Below are 26,030 nucleotides of genomic sequence, written 5' to 3'. Positions count from 1 at the left end.
AGGGACGTTGTCTCATGTATTTTTTTTCTACGCTTGACATTCTCTGACACAAGGAGGGGCTAAAGGCAAGCACCACTGCCTTGACAAAGGAAGTGGAGCTTGCCTTAAGTTCCACCCTTTTGTCAAGATTGTCAAAGAGAGGAAAAATACACAGTATTATTTTGTCTTATGTTTTAAAGAGAAATAAATCCGAAAAGAACAGATTCAGAAAAAGGAAGCAATAAGAGAAAGGCAAGATTGAAGTGGAAGAGCCACGTTAGTTGAGTAAATAATATATTTCAATATTTGTTACTATGCAAAATGTTTATATCAAAATAGAATTGTGTGTGTGTGTATATATTCTCTTTGAATTCATTTGTAATAGTTTATTTTAAAAAATTTTTATACTTATTCTCACTTTTCAAAGGATTATTCACTATTCAGAAATAAGTATGGAGGAGTATTTGTGCCCCATTTTCCGAGGTTGTACAATATGTGTAACTGGTTTAAGTAGCCTGGACAGGAAGGAGGTGCAGCGTCTGGCTACTCTACACGGAGGACAGTATACGGGGCAGCTCAAAATGAACGAGTCTACACATCTTATTGTGCAAGAAGCAAAAGGTTTGATTTCAACCCTTTATTAGCAACACAGCTCTTTTATTAACCAACTTCATTATAGAAAACGCATTGGTCGTTTAAACAGAAAGTTGTTGCGTACATTTTCCATATACATTATCATTAGGCAGTGTATATAATTGTTGAGTGTTTTCTTACCTACATTTTGCTTTGTAGGAAGATTATGTTTGGAAATGCCTATTAAATATATTCTTGGTGTAGAAAACTGACTTCATGTCAGATTGTGTTTGCACTCTAGAGGTTATAGGGGGACTATAAGCTCAGGGAATACAAAGCTGTATTCCTGGAACTATAGCTCCCTCTGCCACCCCCACTCCCCCACTGACGTGAATAAAGGGTTAAAAAAATAACACCTTTTATTTACTTACCCCAGCACTGATGTCCTTTGGCGCTGGGTTGCAGCTCTTCCTTCGCCCGTGATGAGCGAGCACTAATGTGCATGCGGGACAAATACCACGCGCACATTAGACCTCCCCATAGGAAATTATTGAATCAATGCTTTCCTATTTGGGAAAATCCAGCGTGAGAACGTCCAGCATTAGATACAGGACCAAAGGAAGCGCCTTTAGTTGCTGTTTGGTAGACAGCCACTGGAGGCAGACCTAGTTCTGCAATGTAAACATTGCAGTTTCTCTGGAATTGCAATGTTTTACATTGCAGCACTAAGTGCAAAAGGGACACTGCACCCAGACCACTTTAACGAGTTGAAGTGGTCTGGGTGCCTATAGTGTCCCTTAAATCTGTACATTTGTTAACGATTTTGCTAGTTCAGCATATATGCTGACTTTGTTTGACAGGTCAAGTTCAGGTGTTACCAGTGATTCCCCAGTGACTGTACCAGTTGGAGATGATAAATTATTTTCTGATTGCCCTCTACTATTTTACTGTTGCCTGTTTTTTTAGTTCCACTGTCTTTATTATTTCTGGGGGCAGGTCAGAAGTACGAGTGTGCCAGGAAGTGGAATGTACACTGTATCTCCATCCAGTGGTTCTTTGACAGTATTGAGCGAGGCTTCTGCCAGGATGAAACTATGTATAAGACTGAGCCTGCTTCTACAACAAAGACTGTGCCAGAAACATCTACTCCAACAAGATGCATCAGCAAAACAGACAGTGAGTTTGCCCCTCAAAAATTTAATATTGCGTATACTATAGGTATGTTAGCCAGTGACTAATTACTCTCTAAGATGAAGACACTTATTATGTTGTTGGAAATATTTCACACAAATGCTGAGATACTCACTCACTTAGTTGCGCTGTTCTACATCCCAACACCCAACTTGCAATTATATGTGTGTTTTCTTGAAAATCCATATATAGCTAGGAGCAGGGCTCAAAATTTCCCCTAGCCACTGGTGAGGGGAAATTTCAGCTAGCCACTGGTGAGTGAAAATGTATTTCTAGTGAGTAGAGTTTCACCTCTGGTGAGTGTGCCATGGACATTTACATACATTTGTTTTTATAGAATATTTTCAATCTTATACGTTAAATAATCTTTCTAATATGCACTATAATTGTAAAGTACAAAGTGCAATCCATTCAGTCACTCATTGTATTATTGGAAAAATTAACATAAGGTGTGTGTGTGTGTGTATACATGTGTGTGTGTGTGTGTGTGTGTGTGTGTGTGTGTCTATATATATATATATATATATATATATTCTCTATCAACAACTAAAACATAAAATAAATATAAACTGTGTACCCATTATAGTAGACGCATCTGTTACATTTGCTATCTGCAGTTACTCCAATGAAGAATTACAATATCTCCAGACCCAGGTGAACAACCCCAGATAGTGGCTCGTAACTTGTAATGCCTGGTGGTAGCACAGGACATGAAACCTTAAGCCCATGGCTCAGTATTGTGGCGATTTTAAGCCTGATAAAAGCTAGATGTTTTTATGGGCATATTTTGGACGGGGGTGTTTTGTTTTGCTTGATTTAATGAATATAATTTCCTTTTTTCCATGTTAAAAAGTATAGTTTAACTGCTTCATATGCCAGCAATGTGTGTGTACAGATTGATATATTACAGTAAACCCCACTAACCTTTACCTCCACTCCAGTTGTGAAGCACATTTCTTACCATCTCTATTCCTTGCACAGAGGCCCTTAACCCCTTAAGGACCAAACTTCTGGAATAAAAGGAAATCATGACATGTCACACATGTCATGTGTCCTTAAGGGGTTAAAGGACTTTACCTTCATCAAACTAGTCCCACCCTAATGGGCAATCCAAAACTACATTGCTAGGCAGGTCTCGTGTAAACAAGAAATAAAAGAACCCCAGATTGTTTATGCTTTTGGGAGACAGTGAAATTTGTCCAATGAGATTTTTATCACAGTGAGCAATATATGAGACCCATATATGGATTTACATTTATCTTTAGGGTGACAATATCAAATTCTCAGGAAGTCTTTAATCTACCATTTTGTTTGTACTAGGTGATCATCTTCCACATAAAAATATAAAATTTATTGATTACCAAAATATATATATATATATATATATATATATATATATATTTTTTTTTTTTATTATTTAAACAGGTCGGGCTCTCTCAGATGTCAGCAACATTTCTAATATTACAACAAGTTATATTAATGAGTCTGCTTTCAATTCTGTCATGAGCTCCCGGCTAGAGCCTTCCTCTGACACCCTCGAGAACTTGGACATCAGTTCATTACAAGCTCCTGAGGACCTGCTTGATGGCTGCCGGGTGGGTATGCTACACGCACCATTTTGTGCTTGCTGGAGTTTCCACATGTGCCTTTTAAAATCGTCTAGAATTTGAGATCTTACAGGGGTTTTGAGTGACAAACTATGTGAACTATAATGCAACACACACCTATGTATATATTGTTTATTTGCATATTTTCATTTTATAACCTACAAACACGAGGTACAAATGTTTCCAGCCCATCAGACATTGTTGCTTTACTAATCCATAATTGCACACAAACAATGTAATTCCGCAGTCAGAAGAAAAGTATGTATCAGTCGGATACAATTCCCCCTATTGAAGCATCTAGTTGCACTAACTCATAAGGCTAAATGCGGTTTTACGTGACTACTATGAGTTTATTTTTATTTCCCCTGTATTTTTGTTTAAAAGGACACACCAGGCACCCAGACCACTTCTGCTCATTGGAGTGGTCTGGGTGCCAACTCCCACCACCCTTAACCCTGCAGGTGTAATTATTGCAGTTTTTTATAAACTGCAATAATTACCTTGCAGGGTTAAGTCCTCCCCTAGTGGCTGTCTACTAGACAGCCACTAGAGGGAACTTCCTGGTCCCTAGCACAGATTATCTGTGCTAGAGCGTCGCTGGACGTCCTCACGCTGTGTGAGGACCTTCAGCGTCGCTCTATTCCCCATAGGGAAGCATTGAAATTCATTTTCAATGCTTTCCTATGGGATGCGCCAATGCGCATGTGCGGCATTGCCGCGCATGCGCATTGGGACTCCTCGGCCGGTGGGCGGGATCAGTCTCGCCCACCAGCCGACGGAGGAAGAAGGAGGAGCGGCGGGGGAGGAGCAACTGGGGATTGGGGGGTGGGAGGGAGAGGGACCCTCCAGTGCCAGGAAAACGGATTGTTTTCCTGGCACTGGAGTTTCCCTTTAAGTTAGTTTATGTGAATTTTTTAAATTTCTACATAGTTTATAAAGAAGGGAGGAAGCAGAGTTAGGATAAACTTTTTATTTCTTTAAACATAATGGACTGCACGCACTAAGACAGGGGGATAAACCAAATCTGCCTCTCCGACTTGGAAGATACATACCCCATACATTCAGACTGAATAAAAAAAAAATGTCTTTAAATGTGTGGGCAATCAGGTGAAATCCATTAACCGCAGTTAATTGCAACAGAAAGACTTTAACGTTTCAGCTCAGTCAGAGCCTTTCTCAAGCATGGCTATGAGTTAAAACACTGCTTTTGTGTCCCTATTAAAGGTTGTTAATAGATTTCACCTCTGAATGCCCGGGCATTTTTCTACCATTTGTTATTTCTTGTGATAAAATGAGCGGTTCCTGTCTTCCTAGACTCTGTCTGACTGAATTTCACTTTAAATGTATAATGTAAATATAATTGATGTAGATTAATTTAGAAATAAACAAATATGTTTAAATGTCTATCTGTTCCTGTCCAAATCTGAGATGATTAAATTGCGTATACGCAGAAGTAAGCTCACACTGACACATGGAGTTCAGGTTAAAAGCACTTCAGAAAATTTAATGCCATCTAGTTGGAAAACAGTTATGCAGGCCTTTTTAAAGGCAAAATGACATCATCATTGAATATCAGATAATAACAAATAAACATCATTAATTGGATTAAATGTTATGTGACTATATCAGTGTCCACCCATCAATATTATTAATTGGCTCAGGGGTTTGAGTGACTAGCTGGGTGTCCTCCCACCGGGAGGTGGTATTGTTCTGGACAAGGGTGTGGACAGAAGGCTCAGGCGCCATTTTTCCCAGCATGAGTTTTACTCGGTGGAAAGGGGGGCTTGAGCGTCATTTTACACAGTCAGTGATGTCAATCTTGTGGTCAGGTGCAAAGTTCTTTTATGAATAGAACATTTCATTAGTACAGTGTTCTCATGGCCTTGGCTCTGGCCTTGGTTATACTTTGTTGCATGTTACAGGAGATTCAATAATTCCGGAGTCAGCTATGTCTTTATAGAAAATACAGTCTCTGTTCATTGTATTAGATGTGCTGAGCAATTCTGTCATGTAATGTAGTTTTCATATGGAGAAGTCAGGTTATGAGGACAAAATGGAGGATTTGTCACAGCATCAGGTTAAAATGGAGTTAGTACAATAATTCAGTACAAGTTCAATAAAGATTTTTAATAATTCTACATCAGTCCCCCCTATGAAATGTTAATATTCTAAAAGATAAACTTTATTGGTTAGTTCCAGAGGACAGGTTAGCCCAAAGGCACAAAACCCTATGAAGTAACGGTTCTTAAAGTCTTCTTAGTTCTTCAGAGGGACATCATAAATAGACAAGCTTACATTACCATATGGACCTGTGTTATCTGGAATATAGGCACAACAAGTCATGGTGACAGGTAAACGTTGTTGGTTGCAATAGATATAATAAATGCAAATCAAAATATTATTATTATTATTAGCAGTGACGGTTGGGAAAAATGGACTCAAACTTTCCTTTTACTGCAAAATCATCTGGTACCCCAGTTTTTTTTATAAACTGCAATAATTACCTTGCAGGGTTAACTCCACCTCTAGTGGCTGTCTACTAGACAGCCACTAGAAGTCACTTCCTCCTTCATAGCACAGATTATCTGTGCTAGAGCGTCGCTGGACATCCTCACTGTGTGAGGACCTCCAGCGTCGCTCATTTCCTCATAGAAAAGCATTGAAATTCTTTTTCAATGCTTTTCTATGGGGAGCGCTAATGTGCATGCGCGAAATTGCCGCGCATGCGCATTAGGTCTCCTCGGCTGGTGGGCGGGATCAGTCTCGCCGACGGAGACAGTAGGAGGAGACAGCGACGAAGGACATCGTCGCTGCCTCAGGTAAGTGACTGAAGGGGTTTTCACCCCTTCAGTAACCGGATATTGGGGGGTGGGAGGGAGAGGGAACCTCCAGTGCCAGGAAAACTAATTGTTTTCCTGGCACTGGAGTTTTCCTTTAAGTAATCGAGTGGATAATGAAAACACAACATATTTTATACATTTTATATTTGAAATGATTCTGATCTGCCTACCTTGTCCTATAGTAAACCCAAAAACCTGATTCTTTTGATTTTCTAACAGTAGGATGACACCTATACAGTATATAGTGTGGTTAATTTTAAATTAAATTTAAAAAAAATCATATTTTTTTTGCCCTGCATTAATGGTTTATCCGTTGGCCTTAAAGTAGGTCTATCATGGGCTGACCCTATATATTTATAGGGTAAAAACACAGAGGGGGAACAGAAAGCATACAATACAAGAGACAACACCGAAAGATAAAAAAAAATAATAAGATAAGTTCCCCACAAGGAAACTAAAACCCAATTAGCTATACAGGTTAAATATAGGGAGGGTCAAAAAAACAAAAAGAGCAATATAAAACATTCAAGAGTAAGAACAATCCCAAAGGGTGTTAAAACAAACTGATCTAATTTGGAGATCAATAGCAAAGAAAGAGGAAGTCTGTAGGAGAGTCTTTGTATTTGTATATACCTTTTATTTCTGTTATTTTATTGGTTGGTTTATTGTTTGAAAAGAGACTCAACGTCCAGTGAAAGACCAAAAGACCCTACACTAGAGTTGGTTCGGTTGCAGGGTATAAGGGCATAACCCTAAAAATATAATATGAAAAGAGAAAGAGAGACTGGACAGGGATTAGAGTGGAATCCTCCCAATTCACAGTCCCTATACCCCAAGGAGACACTTGTTCATAATGGAATGGCAAAAAGATGCCCGTATAGAACTTGAATGAAATATAAGGAAAATAATACATTTTTATTAATCCCTCTTAGGGAGAAAATAAATAAAGATAAGTGAAAAAAAATCAGTGAAAAATGTGTATAAACAGTGATAAGAAGAAACATATATATATACAGGAATCGTCTATTGTTTGCTATATGTTCCCTACACCTTTATAATAATGATACAACGCTACTGAAATAGGTTTCTGGGATAGACAGTGTAGAAAAGTATTCATATGGTTAGTAACAATGTCTCAGTAACCACAGTAGCTATATTGGTGTGCAGGGGAGAGAAGCTGAATCACTGTACTAACCAACCCCTCAAGGGTTAATGCTAGATATAGATAGATATCGCCCCCTAGAGGAAGGTAATTGAGTTAGTAGATGTCTGCCATACATTGAGGGTACAACCAGAAGATAAAAAGCTACTAGTTTGCCTTGATCTGTGGCCAAAATTCGTCAGGAGAATAACTCCGTGGTTTAATAATAACGGGTCCCCTCAGAGAATAAATACAGCAGATAATCAATTAAATGTACTCTTTAGGTCACCCCAATTAGGAAAAAATGGGGTATAGGTACAGGATGCTGAGAACCTCACCAAAGAGGCTCATAAGGTGAAAATACTGGCAGTAAAAAATCGTCACTTCCCTAGTGAGCTTAATTTCTCAAATATGAGCATAGGTGCTAAGTAAGCTAAGGTAGCGATAGAAGGAACTGCATATCAGCCGAAATCCTAGGTCCCCAAGTCCTAGAAACCAATCAGAGTTTAACCTATTCTCTCCTACTATGAACTAAAGCAAACAGGATACTTAGACTACCTGAACTAAATATAGACCATGTGGTCAGCTGCGCCGAAACGCGCGTTGAGCTTTTACCGCGACCACATGGTCTTTATTTAGTTCACTCTAATCCCTGTCCAGTCTCTTTCTCTTTTCATTGGTTTATTGTTTATTAATATTTGAGATTTTAGTGTGCAAAATAGGAAGCCGCCTCTCCTGTCTTGAGGAAAGGAAGCATGTATATATTCTATGTTTACATTGTTTATAACATGATGCCTTGCAATAGATATGCTCGTTGTGGTTGTTGTGGTTTTCTAGTTGTCCTAGATATTTGTGGAACCCACTCCTGGACAAAGACTGATATTGTAATCTATCACTTTTTCCCTGTGTTAGATATATGTGTGTGGATTTGGAGGCCGAAAACTTGACAAACTGAGGAAGCTCATTAACAACGGAGGAGGAGTTCGTTTTAATCAGCTCACAGGCGATGTTACTCATGTCATTGTTGGAGAAAATGACGAGGAGCTGAAGCAGTTTTTGAAGAAAATCGATCATAGGTTTGCATTGTTTTTCTGGCCTGATGTTAGAACTTACTATGCACTATTGTGGTGGTGGTGGTGGTGTTTTATTTATTATTATTTTTTATTCTTTCCAGTAAATATCATTTGAAATGCTTACAAACGTGTAGGAGCTATTAAACATAACACAATCACTATTGCTTCATGTCAAAAGCAGCATGAAAGTGCTTTGCCAGATAAATGCTATTTACTGCCCTCTGTCACATGCACACAGACTTTTGAATGGGATTTATTTATTCATTGGTTTTTTAAAAAGATCATCTTGTGGGGCAATATTATTATATGTACAGCCTTGGACTATGTCTTAACAAGTAAAATGTGAAATCTAGCCATCATGTATGTCGCATGCTGAATTATTACATTCTTATAGTTTTTATATCACACTGAACATTTTGTTTACCCCTTTTTGCTCCATAGCGGACAGTGTGTGTGTTGGCTGAAATGATCAGTAGTGTTTATAGAGCCAGATTTACTATGAAACATTGTATTGTACTATATTGTGCATGAACATGCTTCTCCTTTTATTGAGACTTCGCAGACCTGTGAGAACTGTATGTGTTCCTTAATCCTTTTCCTTCTGCAATGTCCTATTACATTAAAGGATATCTATTTCTTTCAAGAGCTATAAGTGGGCGTAAACCTCAAACACACTATGTATATTAATTTTCTTGTTTGTTTGACATTGTATAGGCCATATGTGCTGACCGTAAAATGGTTGCTGCAGAGTTTTTCTAAGGGGTGTTTGCAGTCTGAAGAGCTATATCTTCACACAAGCTATCAGCCTGCAGAGATGCCGGCCCCTGCGCCACGCTCCATAAATGTATCTGTCCAGAAGGCTAGTAGCAGTGACCAGTCTGCCCAGCTGTCTCTGAATAATACACGCAACCAAAAAGCAGATGAAGACCTGCTGTCTCAGTACACTGAAAATGATTCCACGCTAAGTAAGAGCTTATCTGTTTGTTTGTTCATTGTTTTTTTTTGGGGGTGGGGGGGGAGGGTGGCGGCTGGCTGCATGACCTTCCAGATTTACACATCATAAAGCGAGATGAATTAAGTACTATTTTGAAAATTTCAGATGTTAAATATTAATAAAAGTTACGGTAACTGATATTTGTTTGTAATTCTGTGAAGGACTCAAAGTTGCTGCTATCACTGCATGCATCACTTGAACAAAAAACAATAAAAATGGTCAAATTGGAAAGAAAAAAAGACGCTTAAAGTCACCTCAAACTTTCCTTTCTCCTATTGTTTCCTTTTCTCTGTCTCTTTTAAAATCTGTTCTTCTTTTCTTCATTTGTGATCTGTTTCTCTTTAAAACATAAGACAAGGCACTGCTTAGTGTTATGTGTTTTTCTCAAACTTGACAAAGGATAATAATGCATAATCAAGCTCCACTTCCCTTGCCAAGATTGTGGAGCTTGCCTTTAGCTAAACCTTTTGCCAAATATTGTCAAGTGTAGGAAAAACACCTGCAAGTCAAAGCATGTCTCTGTGATTATGAATGCTGTGCATGGCTGTTTCAGCAATAAACTGAAATACTGTAGAGAAGGAATGCTGGCACCATAACCATTCTAGTTTCCTAAAGTGGTTATTGTGCCTAAGTGTCTAAATATTTTCTGTCTAGATCACTTGGAATAATTATGTATGTAATGTGGATGCTACTTGATTAGTATGTATTAAAACAAAATGGTAATTTTTGTAAAGTATTTTTAAGTAGCTAGAACTAGCAATTCATTGTTTAAAAATCTTGATGTTTCTGAAATTCAGCATTTCTTTTCTTGCACCCTTGTGTCTTTAGTTGACGCTGGAAATCATCCGACTTTTACTTCCAGTAGCCTGTCCCAGTTAAACACACAGGACTACACGCCATCTTGTGACAACCAGAGTGAATTCGACGAAACATCTACCTATATTGAAGGGGGCTTGTTCAGCAGGAAAAGGTTCTTAGTCCTGGGCTTTGTGGATGAAGACCAAGCTTGTATTGTAGACATAATAAAAAAGAATGCTGGTAAAGTGATTTCTCCCAACATGAGAGCCATTGCAGATTACGCTGTGGTACCATTATTGGGTTGTGAAGTGGAATCTACAGTTGGGGATGTTGTGACAAATGCCTGGCTGGTAAGTTGTATCTTTGTGTAAGTAACCTCTTTTGACATCCTTTCCCCAGTTTTTTTCTTTCTTGAAAGCTATAAATAAAATAAACATTGCTCTTTCCCCCCAACTCTCTAAAACATGACTAAAAAGAAAGCACGCAGTTTGCTTTCAACTATCTAAGCAATCAATTTCTCTATAATGCCCAAAAATTGAATTTGATTTCTATTTTTATTATCCTCTTTAAAGGGACACTCCAGGCACCCAGACCACTTCTGCTCATTGGAGTGGTCTGGGTGCCAACTCCCACTACCCTTAACCCTGCAGGTGTAATTATTGCAGTTTTTTATAAACTGCAATAATTACCTTGCAGGGTTAAGTCCTCCCCTAGTGGCTGTCTACTAGACAGCCACTAGAGGGAACTTCCTGGTCCCTAGCACAGATTATCTGTGCTAGAGCGTCGCTGGACGTCCTCACGCTGTGTGAGGACCTTCAGCGTCGCTCTATTCCCCATAGGGAAGCATTGAAATTCATTTTCAATGCTTTCCTATGGGATGCGCCAATGCGCATGTGCGGCATTGCCGCGCATGCGCATTGGGACTCCTCGGCCGGTGGGCGGGATCAGTCTCGCCCACCAGCCGACGGAGGAAGAAGGAGGAGCGGCGGGGAGGAGCAACTGGGGATTGGGGGGTGGGAGGGAGAGGGACCCTCCAGTGCCAGGAAAACGGATTGTTTTCCTGGCACTGGAGTTTCCCTTTAAGTTAGTTTATGTGAATTTTTTAAATTTCTACATAGTTTATAAAGAAGGGAGGAAGCAGAGTTAGGATAAACTTTTTATTTCTTTAAACATAATGGACTGCACGCACTAAGACAGGGGGATAAACCAAATCTGCCTCTCCGACTTGGAAGATACATACCCCATACATTCAGACTGAATAAAAAAAAATGTCTTTTAATGTGTGGGCAATCAGGTGAAATCCATTAACCGCAGTTAATTGCAACAGAAAGACTTTAACGTTTCAGCTCAGTCAGAGCCTTTCTCAAGCATGGCTATGAGTTAAAACACTGCTTTTGTGTCCCTATTAAAGGTTGTTAATAGATTTCACCTCTGAATGCCCGGGCATTTTTCTACCATTTGTTATTTCTTGTGATAAAATGAGCGGTTCCTGTCTTCCTAGACTCTGACTGAATTTCACTTTAAATGTATAATGTAAATATTAGGAAGGGTTTATTATATCTTTCTAATCTCTTTAAGGGCCCCTTTACGAAGTGTTTTTTGGTTTGTTTTTGGTGTTTTTTTTTTTTGAGAGGGGGGGGGGGTTTTAGAGGGAGAAATTATGATAGATCTACTATTTGTCGTGGATTATTAGGAATGCTGTTTGAATGTTGTTTCTATCTGTTACAGGGCATGTGCATTGAACAGGAGAAGCTGCTAAGTCCTCAGTCAAATCCTCTGTTTACACCTGTACCATTTCAGGAAGGCAGCACTTCACTGAAGGACTGTGTGCTCTCCGTCAGTCAGTTTGTAGGGGCTGAGAGGGATTCACTTGTTTACTTGGCAGGATTGCTTGGAGCAAAGTAGGTAACCATTTAAAGTATTTTTGTGTGTGTGTGTGTGTGTGTGTGTGTGTGTGTATAAAATATGTATATAGATATATAGATGTATTGTGCATGGACATGCTTCTCCTTTTATTGAGACTTCAGACTTATGTGAGAAATGTATGTGTTCCTTAATCTTTTTCCTTCTAGAATGTCACTTTCACATTAAATGATATCCATTTCTATCGAGCTGTAAGTGGGAGTAAACATGCTTCTCCTTTCATTGAAACTTTTATTTATATAAATATATATAAAAGGTGTCTAAATAAAGATAAAAATATATAGAAAAATGTGATCTTTATCTCTGTACACAAGCCCATGTCACCATGTGGAATGCCAAACATTGGCTAGAGTGCTGTAAAACACCCCCACTGGAGTCTGGAGCAGTGTAAACATTTTCTTTGAAGTTTTTCAATCTGGTTGTTGCAGATGCCAGGAGAGTGCTATCGTCCAGAATAAATAGTGCCCACTGTAAAGTTTGGTGGAGGACGGATAATGGTCTAGGGCCGGTTTTCAAGGTTTGGTCAAGGACCCTTGGTTCAAGTTAGGGGTCATCTTAATGCTGCAGGATACAAAAAATGTTTTAGACAGTTGGTTTCTTCCAACTTTGTGGGAACAGTTTGGTTAAGGTCCTTTCCTGTTTCAGTACGCATGTGCACAAAGTGAGGTCCGTGAAGACATGGTTTGACGAGTTTGGTGTGGAGAACTTGAGTGGCGTACACAGATTTCTGACCTCAGCCACATTTAACACCTTGTGGGTAAATTAAAAGCAGATTATGAACCAGACCTTCTCTTCCAACATCCGTATTTTCACAAATGCTCCTTTAACTGAATGAGCACAGGTTCCCACAGACCTAATATAAACTCTTGTGGAAAGCCTTCCCCAAATAGTAGTGATTGTTGTAGAGGGAGTGGGTCCAACTTAATGCCCAAGGTTTTGACAGAGATTCCCAAAATGTTCATGTAGATGTGATGGTCAGCTGTCCACATCAGGACCATATGAAAGGACCACACTGCTATTCATTCTTCCTATTCTATTTATGAATGTATTTTGTGTGTTTTTTGGTTTTTGTTTCTTTTGTTTTTTTTTTTTTTGAGTCAGGGTTACTCTTTAGACATTCTGTATGGTGGGTGAAGGAAAATTGTTTTCCAATGCTATTTCTGTGCCTTGTCATATCTATTTACTAAGGGGTAATGTTTTACAGGGTACAAGAATTTTTTGTGCGGAAGGCTAATCCTAAGAAAGGCATGTTTGCCAGCACTCATTTAGTGCTTCGAGATCCTGAAGGCTCAAAGTATGAGGCAGCTATAAAGTGGAATTTGCCTGCAGTGACCACGGCTTGGCTACTGCAGTGTGCCAAAACTGGCAAAAAGGTAGACGAAAGGAACTACCATGTTGACAACTACTGCAAAGGTAAGTGATTTATATCATCCACAGAAACAACCAAGCTAAAAGCCAACAACAGATTATCTGTCTAATTATTTCCTTGATTAATGCCTGGAATTGTGTATTTATTATAGTATATTTTTTATTTATTTTTAAACTAATATCCCAGTTGTTTTATCTTTGATTAACCCCCTTAAGGACGGCGGACGTTCTATGCCGTCCTTTTTGGAGGGGTCGTAAACACGGGCGGGCGGCATAGAACATCCCCGCCGATCCCATGGAGGCGGTCCCGATCCTGGGGTCTGCCTGGGAGCTCAGAATACACTTAGAATGACGTTCAATAAATTATATACCAGTTTTAATTTGTTCTAACTGTATTTTGATATATATATATAGTTATTATTATTATTATATATTTTTTTTAATTCTACAAATATGTTTATGATATTTTTACATAATTAAGTAATTTAATTAATTACAATATGAGAGAACTGTCCAACAACCCAGGCAGAAAGTCCAGAGAATTTGGCTTGCAAGTAACTTTCCAGGACAGTATAAAACCTGTACATGGGGGTACTGTTCTACTCGGGAGACTTCGCTGAACACACATATTTGTGTTTTAAAACAGTAAAACATATCACAACGATGATATCGTCAGTGAAAATGCAGTTTTTTGCATTTTTCACACACAAACTGTACTTTCACTGACAATATAATTGTTGTGATACGTTTTACTATTTTTAAACACTAATATTTGTGTTTAGCGAAGTCTCCAGAGTATAACCTTACCCCCATGTACAGGTTTTATGGTGTTTTTAAAAGTTACTTAGTCAAATCTAAGGCTTGAATTTCCTTTTTTTCCACATCGAAATTTGCCAGACTGGTTATGTTGCCTTTGAGACTGTATGGTAGACTAAGTGGCTACTAAAAAAAACTGAACATACCCCATTTGCAATACTTTGGGTTGTCTTCTTTTGCAAATGGTATGCCATCATGGGGGTAATTCTCACTCCTGGGCTACCATACAGTCTCAAAGGCAACATAACCAATCTGGCGAATTTCAATATGAAAAAAAAGAAATGGTAACATGCTATATTTGACCCTGTAACTTCCCAAAACACCATACAACCTGTACATAGGGGGTACTGTTTTCTGCATGAGACATCGCTGAATACAAATATATGTGTATTTTATTGCAGTAAAAGCAAACCGTATTATGACATTCACAGTTAAAATCTCATGTTGAACTGAAAAAAAGAAAATTTCTTAACTTCTCACTTATTAAATTGTTTCATAGCTCAATATGTGATGTTACGTGAAAGGCCTATTTCTCCTGAATAAAATTCTATATAATAAGTGTGGGTGCACTTAATATGAGAGAGGTGAATTACGGTTGAACAGACATCTTGTCAAATTCCTAGTTTTGTTTACGTCTTTACATTTGGTTCAGTCCTTAATGAACCTATAGTAACCCCTTCAGGACGGAGTCAATAGTGCACGTTCTGATCAAAACAAAATGTAAACAAAAACTGGAATTTGCGCTATGTGTCTGTTCACCCGTAGTTCCCCTCTTTCAAATTATATGCACCCACACTTATTATATATCATTTTGTTCAGGAGAAACAGGGCTTTAATCTATCATTAACTATTCATATATGGAACATCATTTATTATGAATAAAAGTAAAAAAAAATGTGAGAAAATAAGATTTTTTTTTAAATTTGCATTTCCGTCTGACATTTTAACTGTGAATGTCATAAAACTGTTAGGTTTTACTGCAAAAAAAATGCACACATTTGTAATCAGCGATGTCTCACGAGTACAACAGTACCCCCCATTAACAGGTTTTATGTTGTTTTGGAAAGTTACAGGGTCAAATATAGAACATTACATTTTCAAATTGAAATTTGCCAGATTGGTAATGTTACCTTTGAGACGGTGTGGTAGCCCAGGAATGAGAATTACCCCCATAATGGCATACCATTTGAAAAAGTAGACAAGCCAAGGTATTGAAAGTGGGGTATGTTTAGTCTTTTTTAGTAGCCACTTAGTCACAAACACTGGCCAAAGTTAGCGTTCATATTTGTTTTTGTGTGAAAAAAGCAAAAAACGAATATTTGGCCAGGGTTTGTGACTAAGTGGCTACTAAGACTGGACATACCCCACTTGCAATACCTCGGGTTGTCTACTTTTGCAAATGGTATGCCATCATGGGGGTAATTCTCATTCCTGGGCTACCATACGCTCTCAAAGGCAACATAACTAATCTGGCAAATTTCAATGTGAAAAAAATGAAATGCAAGCCTTATATGTGACTCTCTAACGTTCCAAAACACCATAAAACCTGTACATGGGGGGTACTGTTATTCTCGGGAGACTTCACTAAACACAAATATTAGTGTTTTAAAACAGTAAAACATATTACAACAATAATATAGACCATAAAAGTGCAGTTCGCTTGTAAAAAATGCAAAAAACGTCACTTTTACTTAAAATATCATCGTTGTAATACAATTTACCAGTTTGAAACACGAATATTTGAGTTCAGCGAAGTCTCCCGGGTAAAACAGTACCCCCTATGTACAGGTTTTATGGTGTCTTGGAGAGTTACAGGGTCAAATATAGTGCTTGCAAATTAATTTCTCTGCACTTTCTCCCTGTGTTGTCATGCATGTCAATCAAATTTTAATTAATCAAATCACATAATTACGTTAAAAGATTATTTAAATATACATGTAGAATTTTAATATATATGCATTTATAGGTATTTAAATTCTACGTGTATACTGATGTAATCTTTTATGTAATTATATGTATTTATCTATATATATATATTTGCGGTTATTTGCATTTTATATATAGATAGATATATATAGAATGTCATTCTAAGTGTATTTTGTTACCGATATATATATATTAATAACAAAATACAGTTAGAATGAAATTACATATGCATATATAATTTATATTAAATTTTGTTTCAATATTTTATTTATTTATTTTATTATTTAATTTATTTATTATTTTAATTATACGTATTTATATATAATATATATATGTACATCTATTATATATATAATATATATACATATTATATATATGTAATGTCATTCTAAGTGTATTTTAATATTAATATATATACTTATATTAATATTAAAATACACTTTGTATGACGTTACATATATATAATATGTATATATATTATATATATATAATATATATACATATTATATATATATAAAAATGCATTTATTTTATTTTTACACATGTCTAATTATTTTTTTTAATTCTTCCCACCAGCAGGAGGACTGTCTGATATTTCAAACAGTCCCCCTGCTGGCATATCCACAGCCAGCTATAGAGGGCCATGTGATCGCTCTTTGAGAGCGATCACATGGCCCCCGGGGGCCTCATTTGCCGTGGGAGGGCTGCCTGGGCTGTGAGGCAGTCCTCCCGAAGCGGATCGCGGCGGAGGTAAGTATAACTTATCTCCTGGGGCTGCAAGCCGTTACGGCGTGCTATGCCGTCATAACGGCGTTAAAGCCCACTTAACCCGTGACGGCATAGCACGCCGTAACGGCGTTAAGGGGTTAATTTATCAGATGTATTAAGAATGATGTACAAATGCCCCTTGGGCTTTTTTGTTTTGCTCTTTTGTTTCTTTTTGTGGCATATTTTTTTCATAAATTGTGTACATAATGACAATGAAAAGAAGAAATTAAATTAGAAATGAATTAGAATTTACAGTTCATTGAATAGGTAATGACATTTCTGAACTTTATTTCTTCATGAAGATAATGATGAGAGCTTTATAAGTCAGACATATAAACCAGAAGCGACAAAACCACCCATAACATCTCCAGATTGGTCATCAAATCGACCAGAAGCCTTGAAAAAAGGTGCTGTTACCCCTCTAGATATGAACCGATTCCAGAGCAAAGCTTTTCAGTCTGTGTTGTCCCGGCACAACAAGAATGTTCCTACCCCTGGAGCGGAAATAAAAGTTCCCCGGAGAGAGCCATCTCTGCATCTTGACACCCCTTCCAAATTTCTTTCAAAGGACAAACTCTTCAAACCCACTTTTGATGTGAAGGTAGTATTTTATATAAATAAAACCAGAATACTTTAACTTTATGAATTGACCAGTAGCCCAAAAATGTAGTGTTGCACTGATTTATTTAACCCCTTAAGGACCAGACTTCTGGAATTAAAGGGAATCATGACATGTCACACATGTCATGTGTCCTTAAGGGTTAAAACATGTACTCTTTTGAGGGTGGCAATGTAAACATATGTTTAATGAGTCAAAATATACAGTACAGGTGGTCCTTGTTTTGCGAGCTACCTGTTTTACGATGGCTCGCACTTACGACCAGCTCTCTCGCAGGGTGGCAAGTGCGAGCCGGCGTGGGAATTAGAGGGATTCCCTGCTCTGATGCACTCTTCTATGTTTTTGGGGATATTTCCCCAAACATAGAAGAACGCAGCAGAGCAGGGAATCCCTTAACTCCTCACTTACCGACCAATTCGTTGTAGGAACGGAACCCAGTCGGTAAGGTGTAATATTTTATATCTTTTCATGTGACAACACTGAAGAAATGACAGTCTGCTACAATGCAAAGTGGTAAGTGTACATCCTGTATAACGGTGTAAATTTGCTGTCCCATCAAAATCACTCCACACACAGCCATGAATATCTAAACCGTTGGCCACAAAAGTGGGCAACGGTTTAGTACATGTTTAGTACATGTTGGCATTCATGGTCCCCTCAATGAACTGTAGCTCCCCAGTGCCAGAAGCACTCATGCAGGCCCAGACCATGACACTCCCACCACCATGCTTGACTGTAGGCAAGACACACTTTCTTTGTACTCCTTATCTGGTTGTCGCACATGCTTGACACCATCTGAACCAAATAAGTTTATCTTGGTCTCATCGGACTACATGACATGGTTCCAGTAATCCATGTCCTCAGTCTGCTTGTCTTCAGCTAACTGTTTGCGGGCTTTCTTGTGCATCATCTTTAGAAGAGGCTTCCTTCAGAGTTGACTGCCATGCAGACCAATGTGATGCAGTGTGCGGCGTATAGTCTGAGCACTGACAGGCCGACCCCCACCCCTTCAGCCTCTGCAGCAATGCTGGCAGCACTCATATGTCTATTTCCCAAAGACAACAACCTCTGGATATGACGCTGAGCATGTGCACTCAACTTCTTTGGTCGACCATGGCGAGGCCTGTTCTGAGTGGAACCTGTCTTGCCCACCGTGCTGCAGCTCAGTTTCAGGGTCTTGGCAATCTTCTTATAGCCCTAGGCCATCCCTATGTAGAGCAACAATTTTTTTTAGATCCTCAGAGTTTTTTGCTATGAGGTGCCATGTTGAACTTCCAGTGGCCAGTATCAGAGTGAGAGCGATAACACCAAATTTAACAAACCTGCTCCCCATTCACACCTGAGATCTTGTAACACTAACTAGTCACATGACACCAGGAAGGGAAAATGGCTGGCTAGGCCCGATTTGGACATTTCCACTTAGTGGTGTACTCACTTTTGTTGCCAATGGTTTAGACATTAATGGCTGTGTGTTATTTTAAGGGGACAGCAAATTTACACTGTTCTACAGGCTGTACACTTACTGATTTACATTGTAGCAGAGTGTCATTTCTTCAGTGTCGTCACATGAAAAAATATAATAACATATTTACAAAAATATGAGGGGTGTACTAACTTTTGTGAGATACTGTAATCTTTAAGTTGGGGCATGACGAAGTAAAGAGTCAGGTGAACATGTATGAATACAGTATATCAGATTTTAGTTGGGGGGGATGTTGTTTTTGTTTGTTTTATTTTTTTTGTTTATATATTTTCCTAAAATTAGTTGTGCATGGCAAACACTTATCTAAGAAATGATGTTTAAACCTTCTGTAGATTTGTGGATTTACAGAAATTAGCAGAAGCTGTATGTCATCAGTTGTAAGTGAGTTATGAAACTTGAGCTGATTAAGTAAAATATACCTTTTAATAAAATATATAAATATAGTTTGTCATCCAGCATACTTGTGTATTATGTATTACATATTTAGAGGGCGCTAAGCTTTAGTACGAAGTAAACATGTTTTACAGTATTCTAATTTCACATCTGACTGGCACTGTATATGCTACACAGTGTCTGCTGAATTGTCATTCGTATTGCAGTTTTGGTAATGTTACATTTCTACACTGCATAATCAGAACATTTCTGATTATGTCCATGTTTTCTGTCCTTGAAGCAGAGGTATTGCACATGCAGTGTGCCAACAGGAAAACAGTTTGCAAGAATTTTCCTATCTGAACATTAAAGGGACACTCCACTTCCCAAATCCCCCCCCCCAAAAAAAATTGCTGTGTAGTGCATAGTTACATAGGCGAAAAAGAGACATGCGTCCATCAAGTTCAGACTTTTCCACATCTGTTTTTGAAGTTGATCTAAAAGAAGGCAAAATATCCAGTTTGAACTTGGGGGGAAAAATTCTTCTTGCCCCTAGAATGGCAGTCAGAATTGATTTCTGATCAACAGTTGTCTGTACTTTCCCCGAATGTATTTGTTTAATGTAATCATATCCTCTCTAAGGTGCCATTTTTCCAGACTAAAGAGATTTATCAATTTTGTAGCCCTCCTCTGTACTTTTTCTAGTGCCACAATATCCTATCTATCTAGAACAGGTGCCAAAAATTCCACAGCATATTCACGGTGTGTTCTTACCATTTATTCATAATGAGGCAAGATTATATTTTCATCCCGAGAATTAATGCCTCTTTTTATACATGAAAATACCTTGCTGGCCTTAGCAACTGCTGATTGACATTGCACATTGCTGCCTAATTTGTTGTCTATAACAATTCCCAAATCCTTCTCGTATGTTGCTATCCCTAATTCACTACCATTTAGGGTGTATTGTTTATCTACAATAAATTACATCTGCTTCTTGAGTGCCCAGGCACTCAGTCTATCTAAATCCCTTGCTCACATTCTATTACTTGACAGAGTTTTGTGTCAAATGCAAACACTGAAACATGGCTTTCAATGCCTATTTCAAGATCCTTTAGAATATGTTGAGTAGAAGCGGTCCCAAAACAGAACCCGGAGGGACATAACTTAACACTTTTTTTTATCCAGCTTGACATTGTATCATTAATGGCAAGTATCTGTACTCTGTCTTTCATAGTTTATAGTGGTCCATTAAGAATACCAAAGAATAAAAAGGCAAACTGCTAAATAGTTTAATCAACGCATTCCAAATACAAACCGCTCCAAGTATCAAACTTTAGATCGGTGTTGATACCACTCTGCAGTATCTTTTTAAAACGTTCTCTTTTATTTGTATTATAAAAATACTTCCAACATGCTACAATTATGGGATGTGAGAGAAAAAATAAATAACGTAGCACATTATGAACTTATTTCTAACTCTGTAATAACAATTTCAATATTTAATGCAGCTTTTCCCATAGTTATTGTCTGCGCTGTCAGGATGCAGAACAAAATGTTCCCAGCATAATTCATATAACAGCTTTATTTCTAGTACAGGTGTCTCTTCTTCCATGCCATATGACTGAATCTCACTTGGTTTTTCCATAGGTCTTCATCCTCCTCAATTTCAGCTCCATAGTCTACCCTTTTTTTTTTTTTTAACGGTTAGACTTCTTCTCTCTGTAAACGTGTCTACCTTTTAAAAGAACAGTCCAAGAAACAAAACTCAACAGTGTGCTACAGTGGTTATGGTGCCAGGAGTGCTGTGCTCCTGTTTGACTTCTGACCTGAGGTCTGCAAGGCGCTGGAAGCTAATACATTAATCTTCTGAGCTAAACCCTACTCTGCAGGGTAGACTCATTGGCTGAGAGCATCAGCTGATCGCCCTCAGCAAATGTGGTAAACCCTGCACCACCAGGTTTAGCGCAATGCAGAGAGCTTCCACCTGTCATACAAGAGGTGACTGACGCACTGTGGACAGTCGGTAAGTTGGCAAACCTTTTGACTACTTACTTTCAGAGGGCACCAGGTCACTCCAGACACCCAATAACCACTACAGCTGCGCTATAGTAGTTATAGTGCTTGTAGTACTCTTTCAGAGGAGCTTTTGGCTCCAAACAATGCTACAAGCTATCTGGTATTTACAAAATTGATCCATCTTGAACACACCTCATCCGTTTCTACCTCTAGGTAATGCCACGGGATTCCCATAGGCTCCTACATCTACACTTACAATGTTTCTCTTTTTAAATAACCGCATGTGCTTTGTTAAGAAGGGGTCCTATCCTGTGCACAACACAATTTGTTGAAAAGTTCTCATAAAAAAAACAAAAAAAAAACTTTTTTGTTGGAATACTGTTGCATCTATAATTCTTCCAATGATATATAATCACTTAAAAACGTATGGAACAAAGTTATATTTGAGATTTCAGCTCAAAGTGTCTAGAATAATGCACTATATTTCCTGCAGGATGCCCTTGCCGCTTTGGAAACACCTGGTGGCGCCAAGCAAAAGACCAAAGCACAAAGCACTCCTTTGTCAGAAGTCGTTGGCAGAAATATACAGTTAGCCCTCGCCAACAGCAGCCGACAAACAGCTGCTGTCACTGCAAGTCCTCAATTAAAGACAGCAGAGTCCAAACAGGTAAGCAAGACTATATAGTATAATTGACAATTTGATACAGTCAACTGCTTTTAAATTTTGTAATATTTTATCAAGGCAAAAAAAACACAACCAAAAACCATTTAAAGGGATACTATAGTGCCAGGAATACAAACATATAGTGTCTGGTTACAATTATGTGTTTGTTAGTACACCCTTTGTAGAGCACGGAATTTGTTGGCGCTATATAAATAAAAATACGCTGTGTAGCCATGGCCCTTAAATAATAAAATCAGGTCAACTAAACTTCAAAGTGAGAAGTAGAGCACCACTCATCCCATATAGTACATTATCCAGTACTATGTACAGAGATTTATCTGGACCAGTTGCTACTCTTGTATGTGTTTTGTTTTGTGTTTCTTATAATTCATGTTTATAAAGATGGTGAACTTAAAAAATGTAAAAGGCAGAGCAAAGGTCTGAAAAATACATTAACTCAATATCACTGTCACCTTTAGGTAATAGATTCACAATATATGCACGACTACAGAAAAACAAGGAGAGCAGACAACTTGTTGCTATCAATTTAATGGATTGTGGTTTGTTAGTTTTCTTTCCCCCTGACTTTTGCACCTAAGAAGGGCAACATTTGAATACCAGAATAATTTAGTTTATTCTGTATCAGAAAATTAGAGAGTTAAATTGCCCGAGTACCATACAGCAGAACCTTTGATGTTTGCCTAACTCACTCGACCATTGGCACCCTGGATAAGATGTCTGAGGTTAGCATGCTGTGTGCTGTCACTAGTTGCAAATGATGCACAAAATTGATATTGACAGCCAGGAAGAGTATACACCTTGTAGCTGATTGACTACCCAGAGAGGCAATCCTACACACAGGGAAAAAACATTTATCTCCTGAATTAAACATTTTTGTGAAAGGTAGGCTGTAGAGACTGAATCTTTGCTGTATAAACTTCAGTAAGACAAATCAGTTATGGTACTTAGTTTGTCTTTTTTAAATCAAAAGAAGATTCCATTTCTATTGGTCTCTAGTTATTTTAATTATTTACTTAATTTTACAGGCAGAGGTTGAACCCAGAATACTTAACAACGTCGTTATATGTGTCAGTAAGAAGCTAATTAAAAAGCAAGGAGAACTAAATGGCATTGCAGCGTCGCTAGGAGCAGAATACAGGTATTTAAACATTTACTGTTCTCTTTATGTCCTCTGCCCACAGATCTATACAATTTGATATATAATGCTAGTAGTGCTAGATCTGGTTTTCATTGGAATATTTGACGCAGGATTTCAAATACTTCATATACAACAGTTTTAGTTGGGTGGGCAGGGGTTAGCCAGTGTGGTCCCACCATAGCACAGGGACACAGTTGTGAGGCCATTAGCAGAGAGTTTTGGGTATATGGTCCCACAATCTATCCACCAGGGCATCCTTAATAGGTTAATTCATCTGGAGCCAAGCATTGGAAATATAGGGTGATGTATAAAATGTCTATAAACTACAGATTGCATGGTGGGAAATATGTTCAGTTTGGGGCTTTATATAATAATTAAAATAAAAATAATTGTGGAGAACTATCAAGGAAATACATTCTCTGCAACTTTTTGTTTGATGAGCAACCCAAAATGCTTTTAATTTATGTATTTTTATGCAGTTGTGGTTCTTTCTCCCCAGCAAACTCTACAAATGACATTCTTCCCTGAAGTTTAGAGCCATATATGTAGATTTGTATATTCTCTTTCTGTATGTGCCATTCATTGAACATGTTCACTATAAATAGCCACACTTAAATCAAGTAATTGTGAAGCCATATTTATATTTTGTTTTGATAACTGGATATATTGTAAATACAGTATTTTTAGCAGGCATACTTTTACTACTTTCTGTTTCTATTAATTTTTAAATGCTTCTTTCAGCTAATGTATCTCTCCCCCTCCAGGTGGTGCTTTGATGAAAGTGTTACCCACTTTATTTATCAAGGAAGACAAAATGACAGTAACAGGGAATACAAATCCGTGAAGGAAAGGAGCGGAATTCACATAGTATCTGATCACTGGCTACTAGCTGTATGTATTATGGTAGAATGAAAGTATTTTCTGTGTTTCATAAGACTTTTTATTTTGGATGTCTATATCATTGCTTCAACTTGGGTTATACTGTGTAAGACATTAAGGAAATAATCACTATAGCATAAGTATTTATTTTACAAATCTGTGATAAACTACAAATTGCAGATTTTAGACCAAATGGCCAAGTTAGATCATTTTTCCAGTTTAATACATTTATGATTTTTTTTTAAGGAGGTTCTTTGCTTTTTATGAACATGTTTCGATATCTGAAACATGCCCTTATTACAGTCACCACAAAGGTGAATGTTCGAAGATGCGACCAATACAGGTTTCATGAAGGTTCTAAACTTTACCGGTCTTGTTTGCGATGGCTGTAATAAAATCATTAAAAGGATACTATATTTTAACAACTGATTGAATCCCAGGTGAAGTTTCTAATCCGGGTTCTGTAGGTTAAATACTTTTCTGCATTTTTCCACCAGTATTAAGTTGACTTTTTTTATTATTATTATTATTTATTTATTTATATATTTTAAAACATATTTAGTGTGCAGAAGAGCAGAGGAGAGTTCCAGAGACTCTCTACCCCCACACTTATAATCCAAAAATGAGTCTGGACATCAGTTCTGTGCAAGATGGGTCAAACAGCTGTAGACTGTCAACCAGCCCAATCAACAAGGAGGAAGAGGTATTATACAAGCTTTCTGCTCTGTGAATGTAATGTGCTGAATATCATAACCATCAAACCACACAGCTTTCCTCTCCTATTTTCTAAATGAACAAAGGCTGAAGAAAACACATTATTACTTTTATTGTTTATGGTTAAATTTACAATTTTCCTTGAGACAAACGGACAAGCACCTGTAGTATTTACTTGTAAATTGGAGATGATAAAGTTAGCCTTTTTTCCCAAACCAAGAGGAAGCAGTCTCATGTTACACGATTAATTAAAAAGGGAAAAAAGACTTGTATAATATGAAATAGCAGCAGCATTCATTATTACACAAGAGACTTCTTAAGTTGGTTCCAGTAACTGCGTCAGGAGACAGTGTGGATAAGCAAAAGCTTTGGTTCTGCTTGACGTGAATGCTAGCTAAATAATTAAAATACAGTATTTGTGAGATGTGGAAGTGAGAAAATCAAGGTAAAACTCCTAATTAGTTACAGGATGTTTAACATAACGTGTAATCTGAATTGAGTTTTATACAGAATGTTACAGAGCACTTTCTTTTAATGTGGGATAGAACCTTTCATAATTGCCTTTTTATCAACGTATTATTGTGTAATTTTGGTTAAGGAGGTCTTTCTCACTTTGGATAAGTTGCTGTTTTATAAAAAAGATCAAAGCAAGTTTTTATTTTTTATTTTTTTTTTTTATTTTTTTTTTATTTTACAGCCTGGCCTTTGGCTTCATGATAAGGTGACTGATATTCAGGCCAAAAAAGCTGATATTCCTGGGGAAGATGAGAGTGTGAATGTAGCTAAAGGAGGTACTATCATGTTGCATTCAAATATAAATGGGCATAAAAACAAAAATGTTTCTCTTAAAAAAAAAAAAAAAAAGGATCTAGAGTATAAAGTTAGCAGCATCCTATACTCCCACCTTTCCCCTATATAATCATGTCTGCTCCTAAAGTGTTATCAGTCGCACACTATATTTTCTACAAGTTTCTTCCTATATGTGTACCGACCTCTGCCTGTCTTTGACGTTGAACCTACATTGCCTGGACCGACCTCTAGCTTGCCTCACCTTACCTTTGGATTCCTTTACCAGTTTGACTTATTTGGAATAAGGAGTCTTATGGCTCCTTGCAAACTCCTGC

General features: G+C 37.7%; 1 protein-coding gene across 2 annotated transcripts in view; it reads left to right on the top strand.

Moving 5' to 3' along the window:
• TOPBP1 (DNA topoisomerase II binding protein 1) overlaps positions 1 to 26,030 on the top strand; it is a 63,420-nt gene that overhangs the window by 11,064 nt on the left and 26,326 nt on the right. For both annotated transcript variants that reach the window (XM_063452165.1, XM_063452166.1), the window contains 14 exons: positions 407 to 600; positions 1,549 to 1,728; positions 3,169 to 3,338; positions 8,244 to 8,407; positions 9,119 to 9,369; positions 10,227 to 10,546; positions 11,925 to 12,097; positions 13,324 to 13,532; positions 17,300 to 17,598; positions 21,984 to 22,157; positions 23,201 to 23,313; positions 24,078 to 24,204; positions 24,755 to 24,895; positions 25,604 to 25,697. In XM_063452165.1, coding sequence (XP_063308235.1) covers positions 407 to 600; positions 1,549 to 1,728; positions 3,169 to 3,338; positions 8,244 to 8,407; positions 9,119 to 9,369; positions 10,227 to 10,546; positions 11,925 to 12,097; positions 13,324 to 13,532; positions 17,300 to 17,598; positions 21,984 to 22,157; positions 23,201 to 23,313; positions 24,078 to 24,204; positions 24,755 to 24,895; positions 25,604 to 25,697 — 2,609 coding nt within the window. The remainder of the gene's footprint in view (positions 1 to 406; positions 601 to 1,548; positions 1,729 to 3,168; positions 3,339 to 8,243; positions 8,408 to 9,118; positions 9,370 to 10,226; positions 10,547 to 11,924; positions 12,098 to 13,323; positions 13,533 to 17,299; positions 17,599 to 21,983; positions 22,158 to 23,200; positions 23,314 to 24,077; positions 24,205 to 24,754; positions 24,896 to 25,603; positions 25,698 to 26,030) is intronic.

The sequence above is a fragment of the Pelobates fuscus genome, chromosome 4 (genome assembly GCF_036172605.1).
Source record: "Pelobates fuscus isolate aPelFus1 chromosome 4, aPelFus1.pri, whole genome shotgun sequence".
Classification (NCBI taxonomy): Eukaryota; Metazoa; Chordata; class Amphibia; order Anura; family Pelobatidae; genus Pelobates; species Pelobates fuscus.
The sequence above is the reverse complement of the archived record's forward strand: the minus strand, read 5'-3'. Positions and strand labels throughout refer to the sequence as shown.